Source organism: Taeniopygia guttata, chromosome 1, assembly GCF_048771995.1.
Source record: "Taeniopygia guttata chromosome 1, bTaeGut7.mat, whole genome shotgun sequence".
Taxonomy (NCBI): domain Eukaryota; kingdom Metazoa; phylum Chordata; class Aves; order Passeriformes; family Estrildidae; genus Taeniopygia; species Taeniopygia guttata.
Window position 1 is genome coordinate 108,115,703 of NC_133024.1, and position 21,033 is coordinate 108,136,735.

Genomic DNA, 21,033 nt, shown 5'->3' on the forward strand with positions numbered 1-21,033 from the left:
TCTGCCTCCAGCGCCTCCGGAGGCCCCTCCGAGCTCCTTTTCTAGGGCAGGTGTCAGAACTCAAAATGTCCCTCAGACATTTTTAGAGGTTCCAGGCCTTGGTCAGAAGCATTTTAGACCCTGGCAAGCAGCTGAAAACAGCTGTGATCTTGAGTTTGAACCATGGAATGAATTATCAACTTTGAAGATGGAACAAGCGGTCACAGAGAGTTAGATGGTATAGTAAAAGTAGTCACAAATTAGAGGGAAAAATTTTTTAGTGTTGTACAAGGGGGTTTTAGTACCTGTATAGGGGGGTTTTACTTTGTACATGGGGGTCAGGAGTTCTAAGATGGAGGAAAGTGGGCCTGATCCTGTTCTTCCTCCTTCTTCTTCCTTACCTCCATGTTCTTGGTGATGTTGGCATTTTTCTATTGGTTTAGGCTGGGGACACACTGTTCAACGTAGATGATAGATATTGGCACATTATTGTAAATATAGTACACGTAGTTTCTGGTATATAATGTTCGTACCATCCCACTGAGGGGCAGAGCCCCGCACACTGCCCTGCAGGACAGAGCTGCGGTAGGGCAGCAGAACATGTTATAGATAAGCAAAAATAAACAACCTTGAAAACAGCACAGACGAACTATGGCTTCTTCTTTGGCAACGGGGCAGAAAGACAGAGACTTTCTACAATCTTGGAATCACCAATACCCACAGATTCCGACAGGCAGGGATTGCAGCCGCCGCATCCGTGCCGCTCTGCACAGCCCTCAGCAGCCCTTCCCCGCTCAGCAGCCCTTATCTCCCGGGGCAGCGGCCTCACGCTTCCTGCCAGGCCCTCACCATTTCCCAGAGAAGGGATGAGAGCTCTGGAGGAACGTGAGGAGCGGGGAGTAGTGGCAGCACTGAGGGAGCAGCGCTGAGGGAGCAGCTCTGCACCTGCTTCCCGGGCGTGCGATGCTCCCGGAGCCAAAGTTCAGCCTTAAAAGCATTCCCCAAAATAATGATCCGCCCGCCGAGCAGCGAACTCCCGGCGGTGCTGGAGCACCTCTGGAAAAGCGTGGCGTATTTGAAGTCAGCGTGATTTAATCTAAATGTGAAAGTCTCAATTATATCGCTATTATGGGGTTACAGAGAGTCACAGCTCGGTAATTACAACCTCGATGCTGCATATTGTTAATACATTTCAATTACACGGTAATTTATTGAAATATAGTCTTACCTTAAAAACCTCTGAAATTCTGTGGTAGATGGAAAATTTGGGCCAGGGGAACAACTACAATCACTTGGACTGAAATGGCCAGCATAGCACAACTTCTGAAGTGACACCTTTGACAGACTAATCAAAGATCTGATTAAAATGACCCAAATATTCTCCTAGTAATCTGAAGATTTTGCTTTAAAATGACCCAAATATTCTCCTAGTAATCTGAAGATTTTGCTTTAAAATGCCTGCGAACCAGAGCAACTTCCAATTGACAGATGAAACTGAGCACAGGCCTAAAGACAAACTGCAGCTCGTAAAGAAAAACAGCTTCTGGTTTTATGGAGCTTTGTTTTGTCTCAGTAGTTTATCATCAAGAGCTTGTTTCCCGGCAGCTTTTGTAAACTCAGTTGAAAAAAACCAAAAACATCTTCAGACTCAAAGGCGATCTGTGGAACACTCAAATGTGGAAAGATAATAAAGAATTAAAAGTTAGTTTCAAACCAAAACCGCCCAGAACCTCACCTTGATTCTGCTCCTTGTCTGAGTATCTGCAGGGCTCAAAGTCTCTTTCTTATTTTCTGTCTTGAGGAAATCTTTAACAGGATCAGTATTTGTTATCTGGAAAGCTACAAAATGGCTTTTTGGACACATAAAATGTGTTTCCATCTGACCCTGGCTAAAATTTCTAAGCCAGAAGTGTGGATCAGAACAACTATTATATACAACTATATAGCTCAGAACAACTATTTTTACTCTCTATAATTCAATCATTCATTAACTCATCCTTGTCCCACAGGTGGGCTGATAAGAAACTTAGAAACCTCTAGAAATACGGAATGATGTGGAGTCACTGCAGCACTTTCAGTGAAATAAATGGACAAAGAAATCTACCATAAGGAAGAATCTACAAATAGTCCCAATGCAGCAGGTGGTCACATCATCTGGCTGCCAGAAAAAGGGACTGAACACATGGAAAATGAACTGAAGTTGTAAATATACATGAAAAACAAAACTTAAAACTGCAATTGTAAATACAGTTATTGCTTGGAAAGGAACAATTGTCTCTGGTGAGTGGGAAACATCCTATTACTAGTAGTGCTTACCTTAAGAATTTAATTTTTTAGGTGTATGTTATGACTGCTGTATATAATATAAAACAAAATTCAACCTTCCCATCACCTGGAATTTGGAGTGTCAGTCCATAACCATCTGTCAGGAGTTCCATGTTTTGTTTTCTCTGCCTTGTGAGGAGGCCTCTCCCCTCCCTTTTATTTCCAAGTGCTGAAGCTCTGCTGCCACCACACTCAACATCCCCTGCCCCTTCCCACAACGGGCAGCAAGTACTGGTCAGGAAGATGATTTTAGGCATGGGAATGCTCCCACTTCAAAACTAGGCCAGTGATCAGAATAACAGCCAGTGTTTTCCAGACATCCTTGTGCCACCTCTCAATTTTCAAACATCAGTTTGGCTGTAAAAAGGCAGAAATACGGGCTCTTTCCAACTGAGCAGCAACAGCATTTAAAAACTGCAGGTTTTCACTCCAGGGGATGAGTTTTGTTGTTCAGAAGCAGGAGCTGTATAACCATCTGTTAGATACAGATGAGAGCAGCAGTGACACAGAACCCACTCTCACACCACAGGTCCAAGGCTGAAATCTGAGGTGGGTACCAAGCAAAAGGTGATTTCCAGCAGCAAGAGGTTCAGAGAAAGAAGCACCGTGACAGTCATAGGGGCAATGGGCAGCCTTGAAGACAGCAAGGCAGGCTGGAGTACATTCACTGAAAGATACTTAAAATTAGTTTCAAGCATCCTTCAGCTGAACAGGGAGCTGCCACACCTCTGCAAAGGCAGGCAGGCAGCACAGCTGAAAGTCACTGTTGTAGAAATCAGGAAACCAACTTCAACTCCATAAAAATTTGAAAATACTGATCAGGAAAAATGGTTAAATGACAGAGTAACACCTATGGATGGACATTTTATTCAATTACGAGAGCCTTCAGTCTTTACTGACAAAGTTATCTACAAACATCAAATTCAGGTAGTTAAGTGTGAGGTTGTTTCTTTTTTGGATCAGCCTCTCCAATTTTGTGGTAGGAGGTCCAGCTTCTACCTTACCTGCCTCTACAATAAGACAAGAGTCTCAGACACCATCACAGATGACAAAAGGTTCTTTCTTCCACTAAACTTCCACTAAAAGCTTTGCTTTTGGGACAGAAAAGATGTAGTTCCTTGTATAAGAAATGAAGCACCAGTTTAAGTAGTTACTGGTTATTTTTACAACCAGGAAAATGAACAAACTCTATTCTACTCTGTTTTGGAACAAATGGAACCCAGAAGATAAATAAATAAAGATCTGTTGGGGTTTTTAAGTTAGCAGCACGTTTGTGTGTGTGCGTGTGTGTGTGTGTGTGACCAAGATCACATACAGAGATAGTGCAGGAAGTGTGAACATGAGAGATCTGATCAGTGGCCACAAAGGAATAAAGTTTAAGATGATACAACATCCAGTTTAAGATTTTTTAATCCAGTTTATTAAATATTGCTTTTTGGGGACATGTTTACAACAAGCCCAAATAAATTGTTTAAGGATTCAAAGCAGTCATATTAAAATACAGCTTCAATATAAAGTTTGTCACAGTTTTACAGTATTCAAAAATGACAGACCTGCCTTAAAAAAAGACTATTACACCAAAACATAAGAAAAACAGAAAAACAAACAAGTTTGGCATTTTCATAATCTTTATAGTATAAAACAGAATATTAAATCTATTACCAGCAAGCTGATACTTCAATCTATTACCTAGTCTGAAGTGTCTCCCATTAAAACACACTATACAACAGCACTATACAAAAGTCGTGGTGATACTCATGTGATGAAAGTGCATCCCTGAAAGTTTGCCAGTTTATAGTTAGCTCTTAGGAAAAAAGGTAAAATTAAAACGTCCTCTTTTAACTGAAGGCTTTATTTTTTTTTTTAATTTTTTTTTTTTTTTGCTGTTTTGTCTCACTTTCAGCCTTCTTTTAAAAGTGTCTAGGGACGCCCCCCAGGGGGCAGCGCAAGATTAACCATCAAATCACGAACGGCTGCAAATATTGTGCATTCACCTGGAACAGGGAAAAGAGACAGGTTAGCACCGCGCCCCCCACAGCCCTTCCTCACTCTGGAGCAGGGAAAAGAGACAGGTTAGCCCCACACCCCACAGCCCCTCCTCACTCTGGAGCAGGGAAAAGAGACAGGTTAGCCCCACACCCCACAGCCCCTCCTCACTGAGCCCCCAGGGCAGAGCCCAGGGTGCAGAGGCTGTGACTCCCAAACCCAGCAGCCTCCAGGGACATTGGGATTTGTGGGAGTTACCAGCTGAAGTACTCCAGCTTTCCCAGCAGGACTGCTCTTGCTGGTGATGGAATTGCAAGTAGCTCTTAACTTTTAATTGCTTTTGAATGTCAGATTGAGTCTATGCTAGAACTGATTCCACATGGACTGTGGTCTAGTTTTTTCTGTATGTTATTAATTAAGAGCACCTCATCTTATGAAGAAAATAACCCAACTTTTTCAGGTTTTATTTCTATTGATTGCAAGCAGAAACTAAACATTTTGAAAGACTCAAGTCTGAAACAGCTGGAAGATGTTTTCTGTCCTAAGCTTAGTCTTGGAAACATTTCTAATTCCAAGACTGGGCAACAGTCAGGAATCTTGTTGCTTTCAACCAAATTGCTCTGGCTCTACCCTTGACATCTAAACTGCAAAATAAAATACAGAGCAGGTGGACTTCTGTTTCCAACAGCTGAAATTCAATACTGAGAGGAAAAACCAGCCACAGCTACCCCAAGTTTTAAATAGCACTTGTTGAAAAAAACACACATGTTCTGAATAGCTTAAAGAGGTTAAAACCAACAGAAGAAAAAGCATTAAATAAGAACAACAAAAGATGAAGCAACAGGCAGCTGTGATTTTCATTTACTATTTCCTACTAAGAGAATAAAATTAGTAGCCATTGTTGTACCCTGGTCACTGTGGGCTGAATTTTTCCTGCATATTTCAAGAAATATCAATTAGAAGACATTGAATTTTGCTGCTAAAGGAGCAACAGTGTTAGCAGAGATAAGAGCAGAGCCTGTTGGGATGCATTTATCTTAACTGACAGACTAGGGATTCCCAAGATTATTTTGGGCAAGTCATTATCATATCAAAGCTAAAAATCTGGGCTAAATACCATCCACTGCATCACTGAAAAACAGAAACTGAAAAATGTTTAGTTTTGAAGTGCTTTAAGAATCATCATGAGTCCCTTGAGCTCCTCTCTAAGGGTCACCTCCAGCATCCACAGGGACTTTAATTTCCTTACCAGATTGATGTCCACTACATACTGTAGGCTTTGGACTTACAGCTCAAGTTTAAACTTATTATTCCAGGGCATTGGTTTGTTTTCAGTTCATACAAGTATTTCCCCAAAGTAAAGTATTTTCTCCCACAGAGGCATAGGTAAAGTGGTCTTAGACAACCTGTACTCACAATGAGTCAACACTTTACTGTTAAACACAGCAGAATGTGTTTGCCCACAGATCTGAAAAGAAAACTCTTTCAAAAGAACTTACTTTTCAGGCACTACCATTTTATTAAGAGGAAAATTAAGCTGAATACAAAATACTTTCTCACAAAGAGAGAAAGGTAAAAAAGATACAGCCAGAACAAGGCAACACTGATTCCAGGTTACAACGACAGTGCCAGTAACATCAGCTGTGCACGATGGGAGGCCCTGCTCCTTTCCTGACTCAAACAGTGAAAAATTCCCTTAACCAAGCAGATTGTAATTAGTGCAGCAGGAAAGTCAGGAAAATCCTGGGTACAGCACAGGAGCAGCAGAAGAGAAAGGAGCATCACACGACAAAGGACACACATCTGGGATCTCCCACGTACTGCTGTTTTAAGAGAAGTCTCCCAGCTATCTACTTGCATCTGTTGGCTCTCCTATTGCCTTTCAATAGTCAAGAAAAGAAGGCATTCTTGCTCTCTTTGATCAGCTATAATAATGTATGTTTTGACAATAAGAACAGAGGAAATTGCATTTCAAGTATCCTCAGGGAAGATCCTACTTTTTCTGGGTGATGGTGGAAACAAATAAAATCATACAGACTCATCCTTTCTTTTGGAAGTTAGAGGAAGGACTACTAGAAATTTCCTCTGCTCAGCCAGCTACATTTTCCTTTGCCTGGACAGGGTTCTGTTTGTGGCTCCAATGCTTTTTCTAGGCTTTTTTTCCCTCCGTCTATACTTTGCTCCCTGTACTGGATTCCAAAACTGCTTCAAAACTTGCACGAAAAACAAAAATTGTCCATTTTGATCTATCTAGTGGCCATCAGAAAACATCTCACCACACATCTCCAGAGCAGCTTTGACAGTTACTTGCTCTGCCTGTGGTATTTTGTGGAGGGTTTACTTTAAAGCACAACCCAGGGCAATAACAAACAGCAAAGCAAGAACCTCCCTTCCCCACACCAGGGGAACTCTGTGGGGAAGCACCTTCCAAAAGCAACACCTGAAGTTCACTTAATGTATTTTGAAATAAACTATACAAACAACAGCTCTTGTTTTGCTATACAAACAACAGCTCTTTCCACATACAGAACTCCTACAGGGAACTCCACATGCCCTCAAGGCTATTTTCTCTCCTATTTACCTACACTATTACTACATGTTAAAAAGAAAGTGCATATTAATTTAAATCCCATCACAAGTTTTAGAAATGTATGCATATCCACACCAATTTAGGGTAAACATTGCTCATGTTCTACCAATTGAAATAATCCATCAAGCATAGTTAAAATTACTGCATAACAACAAGATGAATAATTATACAAAAGAGAAATAAGAGTCAAGCTCTGGATTCACAATTTCAATCTATTCACTGGGTTACTTGAAAAATTATGTTCTTCATCAGAACTGAAAGATATTGTTCTTATGAGCCATCTGTGTACCAGGACCCCAAACCACTGCTTACAGACAACATGCTGCCCAAAGAACCTGCTACTGTTCTTCCATGTTTTAGATAATAAAAGGTATGACAAACAAGAGGGAAAGCAAAGCACAACGCTGCTCACAGTGCACTACCTACAGGCCAATGAACACTCAGAACAACCTAGCTCAAACACTTCACAGCACGCCTGGTGGACAGAACTGTATGCACCTCTGCTAGTGGACACACTGACAAAGGAGCATACAACCACTGTAATCACTTTTAAATCATTCACAGCACGTGGACAAGTTCTGATAACTATTTTAACATCCCTTTATATTCTACTGTTAAGCTAAGTAACTTCATAATTAACCATGAAAACTGACACTTGGCCATAGATTATTTCTTGTGGCTCATTCTAGGCCCATTTGTCAAAAAGTGTGACTCTTACTGAGCAGCAAGAGTTGGGCCAACAAGAGGTGGGTGCATTCTATCATTTGGGCAGAACAGCAAAACCCAGCCTGAATCATCAGTGCAACCTTCTGCTGTGTTGCCAGTACTTCCTATTAAGTTATGTATTGCCTGCCACATCAGGAGTTTGTAATCACTAAAGAAGTAAGATAGAAACCAAGAAGAATTCAGACTTAAGAGAGGTTTAGTTTTACACTGGAGATTTGTCACAGATGTCTGGGTGAAGAGAATATATCTACTGGACATGTACAGTACCTGGTCGTGGTGAATTCAGTTCAGCAAACCTCTTTAGAATATTGCTAACCATCATTGGAGCAGCAACAGAAGAGTTCTGCTGCCTGGGAATGTCAGCCTGTTGCGTTGTACCCGAAGCCATATCATAAATAATTGGAACAATAATACTAACAGCTTCCTGTGGGACTGTTGTTTTCTGTGTTAGCTGAAGCTGTGGGGAAACAACCCAAAAAGAGTGTTAAATGGAATGACCATGTACTTCAGTGCAACTTCTGATACAGTTAAACACTCCAGGCCTACAGACAGCATGTACTTCCACCCCCCTGTTTTCAGACATCAATTCTGTAACACAGAAATTATCAGCCAGGTGGAGACTATTGACTTCTCAAAAGCACCCCACAGTGAGCACTGCCTTGGGCACAACACTAAGGCAGATTTGTTATGAACATCTCATCTCTCTCTCCTCTCCCAGCACCACTAATGTGCATGTCACCAATCTAGGTGGTTAGTGCCTCCAAGAAGAACTAAACACCCACAAGGGGAGCACTTGAAGATGCAACCCAGAGGGAGCTGAACTTTATATACTGTCAACATCTCTCCAAGAACATGAAACACGAGGAATTGCTGTGCTTTAGTAGGAATACAAACTGAAGTGATTACAAAAAGATCCAAGCAAATTGAGGATTCCAAACAGCACAACACTTTTAGCTATTACAGCTGTCAGATACAGTGGGCTTATGTTTTGCTATGAACTCGTGATGATCTCAGAGACGTGCAGGGTTAGAATTTTAAAACAGATAACTCTACTTACAAAAAACAACATTTTGGATTTTAGCACAACAGCAGGAGTTCCTGGAGGTGCAATTGGTGGAGCGCTGGGAGGAATTGTTAAACAAAACTGCACGTTCCATTTCAGCTGACTTGCCTGGTCAGGGAACTGTTCAGAGAGAGCAGCACAGAGAAAGAACAGCAAAGTTCTGATGTCAGTGACATACACAGCTATGGAACAGGGAAGCACCACAAAGCAGAATGTGCCTCTTTAGCTAAACCTGCAGATGTTGCCAAGTTTAGAGAAACCAGAGTAACTCAGAAAGAACTGAGCACAGTAACACAATCAGAAAGATTCCAGTCAATCTATACATGTGGCTGCTGTAACATGTCTGCAGTTCCTTAAAGTTATCAGTTTAAATGAGAAATTTTGAGCATTTCCAGGAAAGCTAGTAGTAAAATGAAAACTTCTCCAATAACATTAAATAACTTATGTATATATTTAGAGTAATTTGTGTGTTTGTAAAGATACATCAGCTTTTTTCAAAAATATAACAACCAAAGTTGGGTGAACTAAATAAACAGAACAGCTGACTTACCAGTTCCAGTTTCATGATGTGTACGCAGTCCCTGAGGATGTGCGTGGGAGCCCCGAGTAACTTTGTGAAGGCTATCAGGGTGTTTGCTTTAAAAGGTGGTCCTGCAACCTAAAGAGAGACACTATTTAGTAGTGCCTATTTAGATAATAAAGATATAATTTAATATGCAACCAGCATGCACAGCTGTCAGCTTTATATTTTGCAGCCCTTACACATGCCAGTGAAAGTCGGCAGGATCACTCAAAACAACACCAGATGTTAAAAGCAATGCACAAAAACATCAACGCTCTTGATTTCAGTACATACCCTTGTTTCAAAGAACTTCTCCAAAACCTGTAACTCCTCTGATTTCCACTGTCCTGTATTTTCAGGTGTTACTTTCAGCTGCAGGGTCTGGTTGGTTTTGGGATTGAGAGCAACCCTGCATTTCAGTGCCTCAGTCTTAAACATAATGACACCTGGTTCATTGGAGTTTATTAACTGTAGCTGCATAAAAAGGAGATTCACAGTCAATTAGTCATTCATTAAATGGAATGAACTCACACACACACACTCTCTCACTCTCTCCCCAAAGTGTAGAGATCAATCTCTCTTTCCAGAAAGAAACACGTGATATTTTAATACAGGTAAATTTGCCTTGAGAATTAAGCTTATGCCAGATTTGGTTTCTTTCTCTGTCACTGAATCCATGCCACAGAAGTGAAGAGGCACATTTGTCTGTCCCAAACCCTAAGGTAACATTCCCAACCGAGTAGTTAACATCAACTAGTAACTCACTTCTCTGGCAGCCCTGCCAAGGACTGCCACCCACAGTAACCCCATGGCTGTTCCAGTAAATTCCCAATGGACATGCAAAACCCAAGGAACCCACAGCATCTGAAATCTAGATCACAGTCTTGGTCATAGACTTAGATCTGAAACTTGGCCATAGACTTGCTATTTTAACAGTTACCAAATTTCCCCTGACCAAATCTAATTTGTGTGGAAAAGAAGTGGAATTAAATGATTTCTCTAAATTTTGACACTTTAGATGGCAAAAATCAGAAGTACAGCACAAGTCTAACAGTGAACAGTTATTTTATTTGAAGCATTTCAGTTTGTGCCTGATTTGAAAGACACAGAGCAGTCACATACCCACAGGTCCCTTCAAACTGAAACCGTACCGTTTCCTGTTGAATGATCCTCTGAAGATGCCTCCTCATAATCACTGACCCAAGGAATCGCTCAAGAGGGGAGCACAGATAGCTGCCAGCTAGTCCTGGCACAAGCCCAGGGGTAGGAGAGGGCAAGAGCAGAATATTCAAGGCACTGTGGGTGAGGATTGTAGGAATGGATGCAGCCCAAGAGCGCTGAGGTAGTTTCCGAGGTGGAGGCATGCTTGTGGGCATGACTTGGGAACCTGTGGGGACACAAGGACTTGCAGTTAGGGAGGATTTAAGCTAAAACATAAGATATATATTCACTTCAATTGTCTCTATTCATCAACAAGTCCTCTGGGACAAAGCTCAATCCTTCTTATTTAAGAATTCGCCTGCCTAGTGATAGGCATCAGACAGACAAGGAATTAGTTTTGACCCTGAACCCATGCAAAGAGTCTCTAACATTAAAATCCTCCTCCCTTTTTCTCTTTCTGCAGCATGCCAGCAGACAGCAGGTTTGCACAACAAACTCAATGGGATGTAAAGATGGCTAAATCAGTCGTGCAAGAGCAGCATTACAAATCTATGATGTGAAAAGTTAGTATTTGGGCTGGCAAATGTGCCTATCATTGCTTTCACTCTGAAGACTTTTCTCTTAGTCATGGAGTTCAATAGTTTCAGACTGATTTCTGCACTGCAACAAAAGCTATCATCAATCCTGCTGACATTTATACTGTATGCTCTAGCTCACTTTTATAATTTGTTATTGAAGAGCTGAAGTAGGACAGAATAAGGCTTAATTTCCTTAGACATTTACTGCACAAGGACAGTAAGGACTGTTAGACTGACACAAGAACTACCAAAAAGAACACAAGTACAAGTGTTAAACATGAGTGTTTCACAGTTATAACACTGATAAAGAAGCCTACTTGTTCCAGCTCGTGGGGAATGAGAGGCATCAGGGACAGGTGAGTGAAGGGAAGGGTTGGCTGGTGACATTCCAGGCATCCGTGCTGCTGGTGATGGACCAGAGACCTGGGGAGATCCTGGCCAATTCCCTGCACGCTGACTGGGTGACATCATGGTGTATGGTGAGCTTGGGTCTATGGTACCTACAGATGTTACAAGACCATCATTATTTCTTTAAAAAGTAAAAGGCTTTCTAATAGAGAAATCTAAAAGAGGCTTGCCAAAATCTGTAAAACACGAAAGTGCCTGCAAGCTTTCACACTATTTACAACCATACAAACACACGAGTAGGGGTAGAGAGTAAAAATCAAGATGCAGATTTCAAAGGTTTCCAGGTTCTGTTTTTTAAAAAGTAGAATGTTAAGGAAAATTGTCATGTTCAACAAGTAATAGGTTCTAAACCAAAAGGAGCTCTTGCCTACAGAATGGGACTTCTACTGGTCCTTAGCAAAGGAAGCCTCAGCCAGCCAGTTCCTTATTTATTCAGTATCTTACAGTTATTGCTGCAAAGGTATCTCTGCTATACGGACTGAGCAGAACCTTAAACCTACTCTGTGGTACATCTTTCTCACTTTGTTCATCTCAATAGTCAAAACACTGTTCATTTGTTGTGATCTATAGAACAGTTTCCAATGTACTGTGATTATACAAAGGGTTGTTTTGGCAGCTTTCCAAAAAAAACAACCAAATTAATAAAGGAAACCACCACAGGCATGTTGCTCGCATACAGATATGTCAAACCAGCCAGACTTTGATAACATTTCCAAATTGCAAGTACGTGAATTTCTAACCTGTTCCACTTATTTTTCCAGGAAACGTAAGCAGTGAAAACCCACTAACTAATCTAACAAAAGAAAATGCTCATTAAAAGCTGCAGCCACTGTTGTGCTACAAGACCACACTGAATTTCCCTACATTAGTAAGCAGAAAGGAGTGACTGAGAGTCAATTTTTAACATGTTAGGAACACCTTGACATGCCATGCAGCTACTTTTGACTGCTGTGAACAATCAACACTCACATATATGAAAACAGCTATTTGAGCCAATTACAAACCATGATTTTTTCTCAATTAACTTAGGTCTGCTCTGAAAGACTTAATTTTTAAGAAGCAAATTTGCCCTCCCTGTCACTACATATACACCTGCCAGTAAAGAACTCACCATGTGGGCTGGCAAAGTTAGCTGTTTGTCCCATTGTGATTCCAAGAGAGGAAGGTGAAGGAGTTGGACCAAAGGATGCTGGTGATGGTGCTCTTAAAGCCCCACTAGGTGAGCTTGCAGCATGCAAATTTCCTGATCAAAGACATCACATCATTTGATATACACATTTCCCATCTCTCTGTTCTATTTTTTTCTATCAACTGCTCCCTCCTTTTTAGGGAGACAGCAAACAAGATTCAAGAGAATTTGTTTTTGCACTCAATTACTTTATTTTGTATATGCGTGACTGTTATATTTTTCAGGTTGATTTACCACACAAAGGAAACTTCCCATGATATCTGGCTTGAAGCCCTTCCCCAGAATTAAATATTTTCAGCTGTTGTTCTACAACAGCTGGGAGCTGTTGTAGAACAGCAGAGCTTTGGTGATAAAAAACTCATCTGAAAAAGCAGGTATTGAGAATTAACAGGTTTTTGTCTTAGCAAAACAGTACTGTTTTTGTTTTATAAACAGTAATGATGAAATAGCCCCAAATATTACACAGCTCAAGATGACAGTTTTACTTAATGGGGTTTTTTAGCTTCAAAATGTACTTTCCAAAACATGCATAGCAGGACCCCGCTTTTTTCCCCCCACAGTGTAAAGTGCATTCTCTTGGCTAATGTGGGGCTAAACACAGCTCAAATAATAGAAAATAACACATGCACAAAGACCTGATCCCAGCCATCCTACCTGGTGACTGTGTGTGCATCATGGATGGGGAGGGTGTCACTGTGTTGTGGTAGGAGGTGGGTGGTGAGGTGAGAGGATATGCTCCGGAGGCTCCTGCCTGTTTTGCAAATGGCTGAAATTGTCAACACAGGACAATGAAAACTTTTGATCATTTTGTACCAAACAAAAGTTAAGTATATGCAGGAGAATACTAATGAGGCTGCTTTAGTCTTACAGGTTCATCCACACAGCTGTTTGATTTTCTATACTATCTTGTTCAGTGCTTACTTTTTTTTTCCAGTTTCTTCTAAAGACATATCTCTTTACCTCTCTCTCTTTATCTGCCACCCTGTAACAACAAAGCCACCTGACTCTCCCTCCCATCTTTTATCTTAAACAGTTGTTTTCTCTCCCTCAGTCCTTTGCTTCTAGGCAGCAAGTCTCATGTGACCTTCCAAAGCTGCTGTTCATATGCTATGGGCTGTTTACACTGGAATGAGAAATGCAAAATAAATTAATACATTTTGCCCGAAGGGGAATTCTATAGCAGAGTGGGTTTATAGTCTCCCTTTCCATTTTGTTACTGCTAACCCCTTTGGAACGTGAAGTTCTTAGAAATCTACTGTTGTGGAAGACAATAAACATTTATTTTGCCTGAAGGGTACCTGTTGTTGTGGCTGCTGTGGTGGCTGCTGGGGTTGGAGCTGTGATATCAAAGAATCCATCATGTCTCCTCCGATAGGAGAAGGTGGGTTGTCATCCTCATTTACAGATCGTCTCCGTGCATCCTGATTGCTGTCAACAAACATGTTCAGGAATGTCTGTGGAAAAAGCAGTTTTGTTACCAGTTTGCCCATTTAAATTTTACTATACAAATGAAGGCAGTATTTGCTAAGCTTTAGAACTACCTTTATCAGCTACAGCACATAGGAGATAGGCAAGTCTCTGGAACTAAATACTGGTGGACGTTCATTAATTACAATATAGTTAGTCTGCAATATATATCAATTAATAAACAGAGACACCTGGCTCTATAACAAGAAATATTTCCAGTAAATTGAAATACCAATGTTTTTCTTCTCTCCTTAAAGATAAGGAAAAATCTACACTTGGAAATACCTGTTCCAGAACAACTCCTGAATATGAAGACCCTACAGGGCTGCTGTATCACACCTACAACGACCCTGTTTGGTTAAGAACATCTAAGTTATCTACTCCACAGCATTCTCTTGTACTCAGAGGAACCTGCCACCTTTCTTGAATTAATTCCTCCTCTACCTTCCCATTTCCATTCTCTCTTCTACCACTTTACACTGGTATATACAATCTCCTTCTTTTTTCCATTAGCCTTTCATTTGGCATTTGTTAAAGAGGCAGATGTTCAGGATCAGTCAAATGCAATACGAGAAAATCAATATTCAGTTGCAACTGTCAGAAAAAAAAATTAGCAAATTAAGCCGTTTCTCAAAGGGTGCCATTTTACAGTATTTCAGCATAACTAGCACTGGTACAAGCTGCCCTAAGGTATTCTGTCAGTGTACAGAGATTCATTTTTAAGGAAGAGTGAACCAGCACTGCATTTAGAAGGAAAGCCACAAGCTCCTGCCACATGCTGATGAGAACTATTTTAAAAGAGAGGTTTCTGTCTAGAATCATCTGACATGGACTATTGTCCCACCTGAAACTTATGAGCACTGTACTGCCACACAAAACAGTTTGTGAGGAGCAGCTGAGGCTAATCCTGGAGCACACATCTAGCCTAGACACAAAGCTTCATCAAGTTTCAACAAAAGGATGCCTGAATACGCAGATAAGAAAAAAAACCTAACACTTGATGTTATTTTTTTTAAAGGAAACGTTTTAATTCAAATTAATTAACAGATCTACCAATAAATCAAAAACTTCTATGCTCAGAATTTTGTAAGGACTGCAGGTCTCCACAAAGAAAACCTTCACCAAGCTCTTCACCTCAGATTCACGCTTCCAAGTGAGAAGCTCATTTCTTTACAAGCTGCCAGAGAACACGGGGGTGCTCACCTTTAGCCCAGGCGCGGGGTAAAAGCCCTCCACTATCTTGCTGTTGTCGAAGAGGCTGTAGGCGCCGTCGCGGATGGCCACCACGCCGCGGCTGCGGCAGTAGATGTCGATGCAGTACATGTTCCTGAAGGCCAGCCTGATGTGCGTGGGGGACTGGGGCAGGATGGAGAAGCACTGGTAGGCAGTGTTGGTGCGTTGGGTCAGCCCCAGCATGGGCACGGTCGGGAGTTTGTTGATGGCGTTTAGTGGAGCCTGAGTGTCAAACAAAACCTGGGAGAGAGCGGAGATTGAGAGGTCAGGTAGCTTATCCAAAAGGAAAGGTCAGGGAAAATTAGGTGCTTTCTGGCAATGAGATTCATAAACAATCATAACACCCTTGAAGAGATTCAGTTTAATCAGAACTCAGCTCCCTAGTGTCTTGCAATTTTCTTGACAGATGTTTTTTAGAACATTACCTGTAACAACTGCACCACGTTTGGTGTTTTATTAAACATCTCCTGGAGCTGGTGCAGAATTGTGTTGTGACAGTTACTGCAACCTGAGTTTGGGCCAACTGTTCCCAGTGAAATATGGAACTTCTGGAGGATGGAGTTCCACTGAATGCTGATCTGCAATGTCACAAACATAAAATGGTCTTGGAAGCTAGAACAAGTAGGTTGTAATAACTTACTTATTCTACTCTTATATTACAAGTTGTAATAACCTTTAATATAAGAGGTTATAGTAAGAGATTATAACAAGAAAGTTGGTCAGATTTAATTTTTCCCCCCATCGTCTATGAAACCTCAACAGATTCATAATTCACCCTCCTCAAAAGCTGCTGAGGCTGTGAAGAAAAGAAAAAGCACTCTCAGGTTTAACATCAATTTAGCTGCCCGGATTGTTGGCAACCACAGAACTGGGCACTTATACCAGCAACTCAACCGAAAAGCAGAAGAATCTTTTCTGCCAAAGTGAAAGAGAGAAAATTAAACTTGAGAGATTCATGGTGTGGAAAACTGATTAGTGAGTCGCTGGAGGTGGACTGGTTTTCTTAAGTTACATTGTGCAAAAATGAGTACTGCTGCTCTGGCTACTTACACATAGATAACATACATATGTATGTATGTATACATATATATATATATTTACACACACTTCCCACAAAAATGCACATAAAAACACTTCTAAAAAAATTCAGCTTAGAAAATGAACACACAAAGGTCCCAGAAAGCAAATTTCAAGTTACTTTGCATCAGTTGTACACAAAATTACATTCTCAATCTGAAATAAACATGCTCTTACTTCTTCCTCTACCTTGCACTTAACAAAGATGTGAGCAAGTACCCAGTTAAGTAATTAGTAAGTTGTAAATTCAAATACTACAGAGGAAGCCAGAGTTCTAAGAGAACAGCACTACAAAATAATCAATGAACACCTCATTGAAAGCACAGCACTACATTTAAAACTTTATTAGAGTCCTCTCTTTTGAGGCAGAATTAGGCATTCAGCTTACACATATCCATCTGTATATCCCAGTACAGCAGTGAGCAGTAACAATACTTACAAGAAGTTTTTCAGAAAAAGGCTGCCACACCAGCTTTCATCAGTCAAAAGCACACAACTGTCCTTCCCACAATATAAAGCATCTAACAGAAATTCTCAAAAATACTGAACTTCTAGCAACCCAGCAAATCAGCAATGTGGCACCCTCTGTCTTTTCTACATTCATCTATATTAATTCCACTACAAAGAAAAATTGTGCAACAAAATTCTGAGAAGTCTAAGCCTACCCATTTTGTTTTCAATCATACATTTGAAGTCCATTTAGGAGTTACTCACTGAGCTCCCCTTGGTAGTTCCGTAACAAAGGATAAGTTTTCGGTAGTTGTAGATCCGAACTTCTGAAAAAATGTTTAAGTGGTTGGGGATGTCTGTGAAGAGAGGAGGGAAGAGAGTCAGAGTGAGAAAATCACAGTCATCTGTAAGCCCATCACTTGGACAAAAAGAAGGTGATTTCTGTACCTGGTAAGGACCGTGCAAACTCCAGGACACACTCGTACAGCCGAGCAATACTGTTCCAGTCATTGAGGAACATCTCGACCACCTTGCGACCTCCAACTGGTTCAGACAACTGGTTTTCATATGTCAGGTAAACGTGACGGGTTGGTCCTGCAGTGTGAGGAGATGGGAAATACTGATCAACCCAGTGGTTCCTGAGCTGTGGTGTACAGACTGAGAGTGAACTGTGGCAAGTGACCAGAAGCACATTGAAATAACCAGAATGCATCAACTCAGCAGCCAGAATTTTGATTAAGGTACACTGGTTTATTAGAAATCTTAGGAACAGACAGCTGTCCATCTAAACCAAGACATTAAAACTACTGGAATAGACAATGTAAACTACAAAGAAACAAAATTTACCAGTGTTCCTCAATGAAACTTGCCTTGTTCCCTGGATGAAGTGCTGTTCAGTGGGCAGTTTGCAAACACCAGCTCAGCCACCCACGTGCGATTATTTCTACCTTGTAGTCGGAAAGTGCAATCAAGAAGAGATCGGTCCAAAGCCTTCTGCGTTTCCTCGTTTACACCTTTACAGGGAGGAATTCTGTACATGACAAAAACAATCTCCATTAGACACAGTACAGCTCCACAAGTACACTACCTTCTAGTATTTCCTGAAGGACTCCCAAGTCTGGACATGAAAGGATGAACAAATCAACAGTAGAGGCAGCTGGACTGCACAGCAAGATAACCCATTCCTCTTCAAGGACTGTAGTAAGTGTGTCACAAAAGCACTCTGAGCTAAGACCACTTTTTATATGGATTCAACACCTGCAAATTAGAGACTGTTAAAGGTTGTGCTGAATTGTCCTTATCTCCTGGTGAACTAAGAGCTCACCAATATAAAGCTCTTATATAGAGAAATAACCCAAAAAACATGAAAATAACTAAGTTCTCCAGTAATCTGAATTCATTTACCTTCTAGAACAAGCTTGCTCTACATGCAATGAACAACCTGGCAGTTCCCTTAGTACTCACTAATTTATTCGTATCCCAATGTGTGAATTGAGCACAGGGGACAGACTAAATAAAGCTTAAGTAAAAACAAGCCAAACTCTTTTTCAAATTCCTTGAGGATCTAGACAGAAATCCCATGTTCCACCCTTAACTTCAGTTCACAAGTTCTCTGGTCATTTGCGAAGTTAAAAAGGTAGGGCCTGATGCATTTGACACCAGTGCATTTCTGCAGCAAAACAAGAGTTACAAAGGCTTTAAAGGAGTTACAAAGGAGTTACTCTAGGAGGTGTCTTTGGGGTTTGTGGTTTTTTGCTTTAAACTTTATTTGTTGCAGGTCCAGTTAGTGGCTGGTTGTGGCTGGCATTCCTCAGGGTTAACACAGAGGCAGGTACTATTGGCCTGCTATTAAGAATTTCAATATAACTATTTCAGTAGCCTATGTGATGCAGAAGAATAGTAAATTTGCAGATGATGACAAACTGAAGGGAGCACTTAACATGCTGAAGGTTAGGGCTGCCCTTCAGAGAGATCACAGATGGCTGCAGGAACAAGTTAACAGGAACCTTATGAAGTTCCATGAAAACAAATGCAAAGTCCTGCACTTGGGCCTAAATAAGCTATTAAATTACTGTATGATTCACAGGTATTTCCTCTACAACCTCTTTACCATGCAATTGTCTTTTCTGGAAATCCTGTGATTTTCCTCTGCAGTTTCACATTAATTGACAAACAACATATGGAGTATGTAGGCCTCTGATCTGATCTAAAATTGCATTTTCATGAATCATCACCACTTCTTCCTTAGCACTGCCTGGATTTAAGGATTGAGGACTGTCAAACTGTTTTCAGAGCCCCTCAGTTTAGGCTAATGAAGGAAAAAAACTGTAGATGGCTCTTAGTCTACTCTATTTTTCCCCTTCCTCTAGCACTGCTTCACATGCAAGTACAAGACACACAGTAATAACACCCCTCCAAAAAAAAGGGAAAAAAAACCCAAAACAAAAATCTTGTTGCTGTCCTGATATTCTTATTGTTACTCTCCAAACAAACCTTTTTTTTCTCTCAAGTGTATGTACAGTAATAAAACAAAACATACAGAATATCCTCTTACTTTAATAAACGTATTGCATGGCTGAAGCCATCTCCTTCTACTTGTACTCCCTGGTGAGGAATGTCCATATTGGATAACTAGGAGTGAACAAGAAAAATGTTATTCCAAGCAAAAAGTCAAGCAAAAAACCTGTAACATTTTCAAGGATTTTTTTATTTCCCCCTGAGGGTGACAGATGTTTCACATCCTCAAGCACTGGTGAGCCAAAAAACAGTCTGTGCCAATCTGGTATAAAGTTGTTTCTCAACCCTTCCCACAAGTATATCTTTCATCCTCATTTTCCCTTTTCCCTCAACTTTTCAAGCTTTTTGCAGTGCTTTGTACTAAGAGAAGCAGCTCTAACAAGTTAGACTAGAGCAACACAGAGCAGAAGACTGAGTCACCCAGGCTTAGCTGGCAGGGGAACTCCAGAGTGAGCACATGACCACAAATTTGCCAAATAGTCACATCTAGACACCAGAATCAAGAGCAGGGGAGGGGAAGAAGGAAAGAAAAATATTTTTTTAATACCTACCTCTATCCGAAGCCCTATAAAGGGCATATTTGTATCACACATGGCTACAATATGAGCTAGCACTTTATTGAAGGCACACATTTCTCCCGACCGTTTTGGTTTCTTGTGTTCTATGGAACATGGATCTCCAGATAACTAGAATTAAAATAAAGACAAATGACTTGCATATTTGGAGTAAACACTTTAAAGAAATGTCAGGGAATAACCTAATTCATCTAAGTGTTAAATGAATCACACCCTGAGCACAAACTCCTGGGAGGATCCACTTCAGGACTGAAACAATTCAGTTAAAGCCTGTCCTTAAAACAGTACTTGTAGATTACTAAGCCATGTCAGCCTGGCCCCAAGAAGTAACTCTTATCAGCCTCTGCAAGTCCTTCTGAATCTACACATGGCCCAAAGCGTATCACACAGATAGCAGCATTCTGCATGTATAGTATATACACACTCCTCTGCACAGAGCTCTGCCTTGGCTCTGAGAGCAGCAGAGACGGCCTGGCATGAACTGAAGGACAACTGTTACAAAACAGTTTCCCAGCATCTCCCTAAGGAAGCAGTCCAAAGAACCACTTTTAAGTAAGATTTCAGCCATACAAAACTGGAAACGTGGCTACTAAAGCTGGAATTGATGCTCAGAGCCCGTGATGAGCTTTCATGCACTGTAACCACCCAATGGCTTTTGGAACACGTACCTTGCGCTTGACACCACTTTTCATTTGTTTGCCACTTTTTGTGTCCAGTACCAACTCTTCAATGTTTGGTTTGAACTGCTGTAGTAAAAGGGCAGCGGCAGGGCTGTCATCTCCTTCAGCATAGCTCACAGACAGAAAATGGTACTTGTACTCTAGTTCTGTGGGGTTGCCAGGAACATCAAACATTTCTACAACCTATATTTAGATAAAACAAATCAAGAAGATTCTCAAGCTAAGAGTAAGTCTAATTCAGTTCCTATCCTGTCCTTTTCAAAGAACAGACATTAGTTTTTTTCAATGTATTAATACTGTGGCTAGGAAAGGCTTCCAAAAAGAGAAGAAATACCGAACCTTTCAGGAAACACACAGAATGGGAAGGTTGCTGAGTAATAAATCTGTATGTGCCTTCTTCTGTACAAGTCTGAGTGATTAACAAACCCATAGGAGAAGGGAGGGAGGAGAGAATTAAGCATTACATC

The 21,033-nt window shown here is 40.9% G+C and overlaps 1 protein-coding gene across 2 annotated transcripts in view; it reads right to left on the reverse strand.

Moving 5' to 3' along the window:
* Positions 1–3,701: 3,701 nt before the first annotated feature.
* MED14 (mediator complex subunit 14) overlaps positions 3,702–21,033 on the reverse strand; it is a 34,550-nt gene continuing 17,218 nt past the window's right edge. The window contains exons 14-31 of one of the 2 annotated variants that reach the window (XM_030282771.4): positions 20,555–20,749; positions 19,863–19,997; positions 19,349–19,425; positions 17,664–17,824; positions 17,242–17,388; positions 17,059–17,150; positions 15,693–15,845; positions 15,238–15,507; positions 13,866–14,021; positions 13,222–13,333; positions 12,490–12,621; positions 11,288–11,470; positions 10,383–10,618; positions 9,526–9,705; positions 9,220–9,327; positions 8,664–8,789; positions 7,874–8,063; positions 3,702–4,298 (exon numbers count right to left, since the gene is read on the reverse strand). In XM_030282771.4, coding sequence (XP_030138631.4) covers positions 4,225–4,298; positions 7,874–8,063; positions 8,664–8,789; positions 9,220–9,327; positions 9,526–9,705; positions 10,383–10,618; positions 11,288–11,470; positions 12,490–12,621; positions 13,222–13,333; positions 13,866–14,021; positions 15,238–15,507; positions 15,693–15,845; positions 17,059–17,150; positions 17,242–17,388; positions 17,664–17,824; positions 19,349–19,425; positions 19,863–19,997; positions 20,555–20,749 — 2,727 coding nt within the window. In that variant the 3' untranslated portion in view covers positions 3,702–4,224. The remainder of the gene's footprint in view (positions 4,299–7,873; positions 8,064–8,663; positions 8,790–9,219; positions 9,328–9,525; positions 9,706–10,382; positions 10,619–11,287; positions 11,471–12,489; positions 12,622–13,221; positions 13,334–13,865; positions 14,022–15,237; positions 15,508–15,692; positions 15,846–17,058; positions 17,151–17,241; positions 17,389–17,663; positions 17,825–19,348; positions 19,426–19,862; positions 19,998–20,554; positions 20,750–21,033) is intronic. The other variant, XM_072935090.1, reaches the window with a different exon arrangement.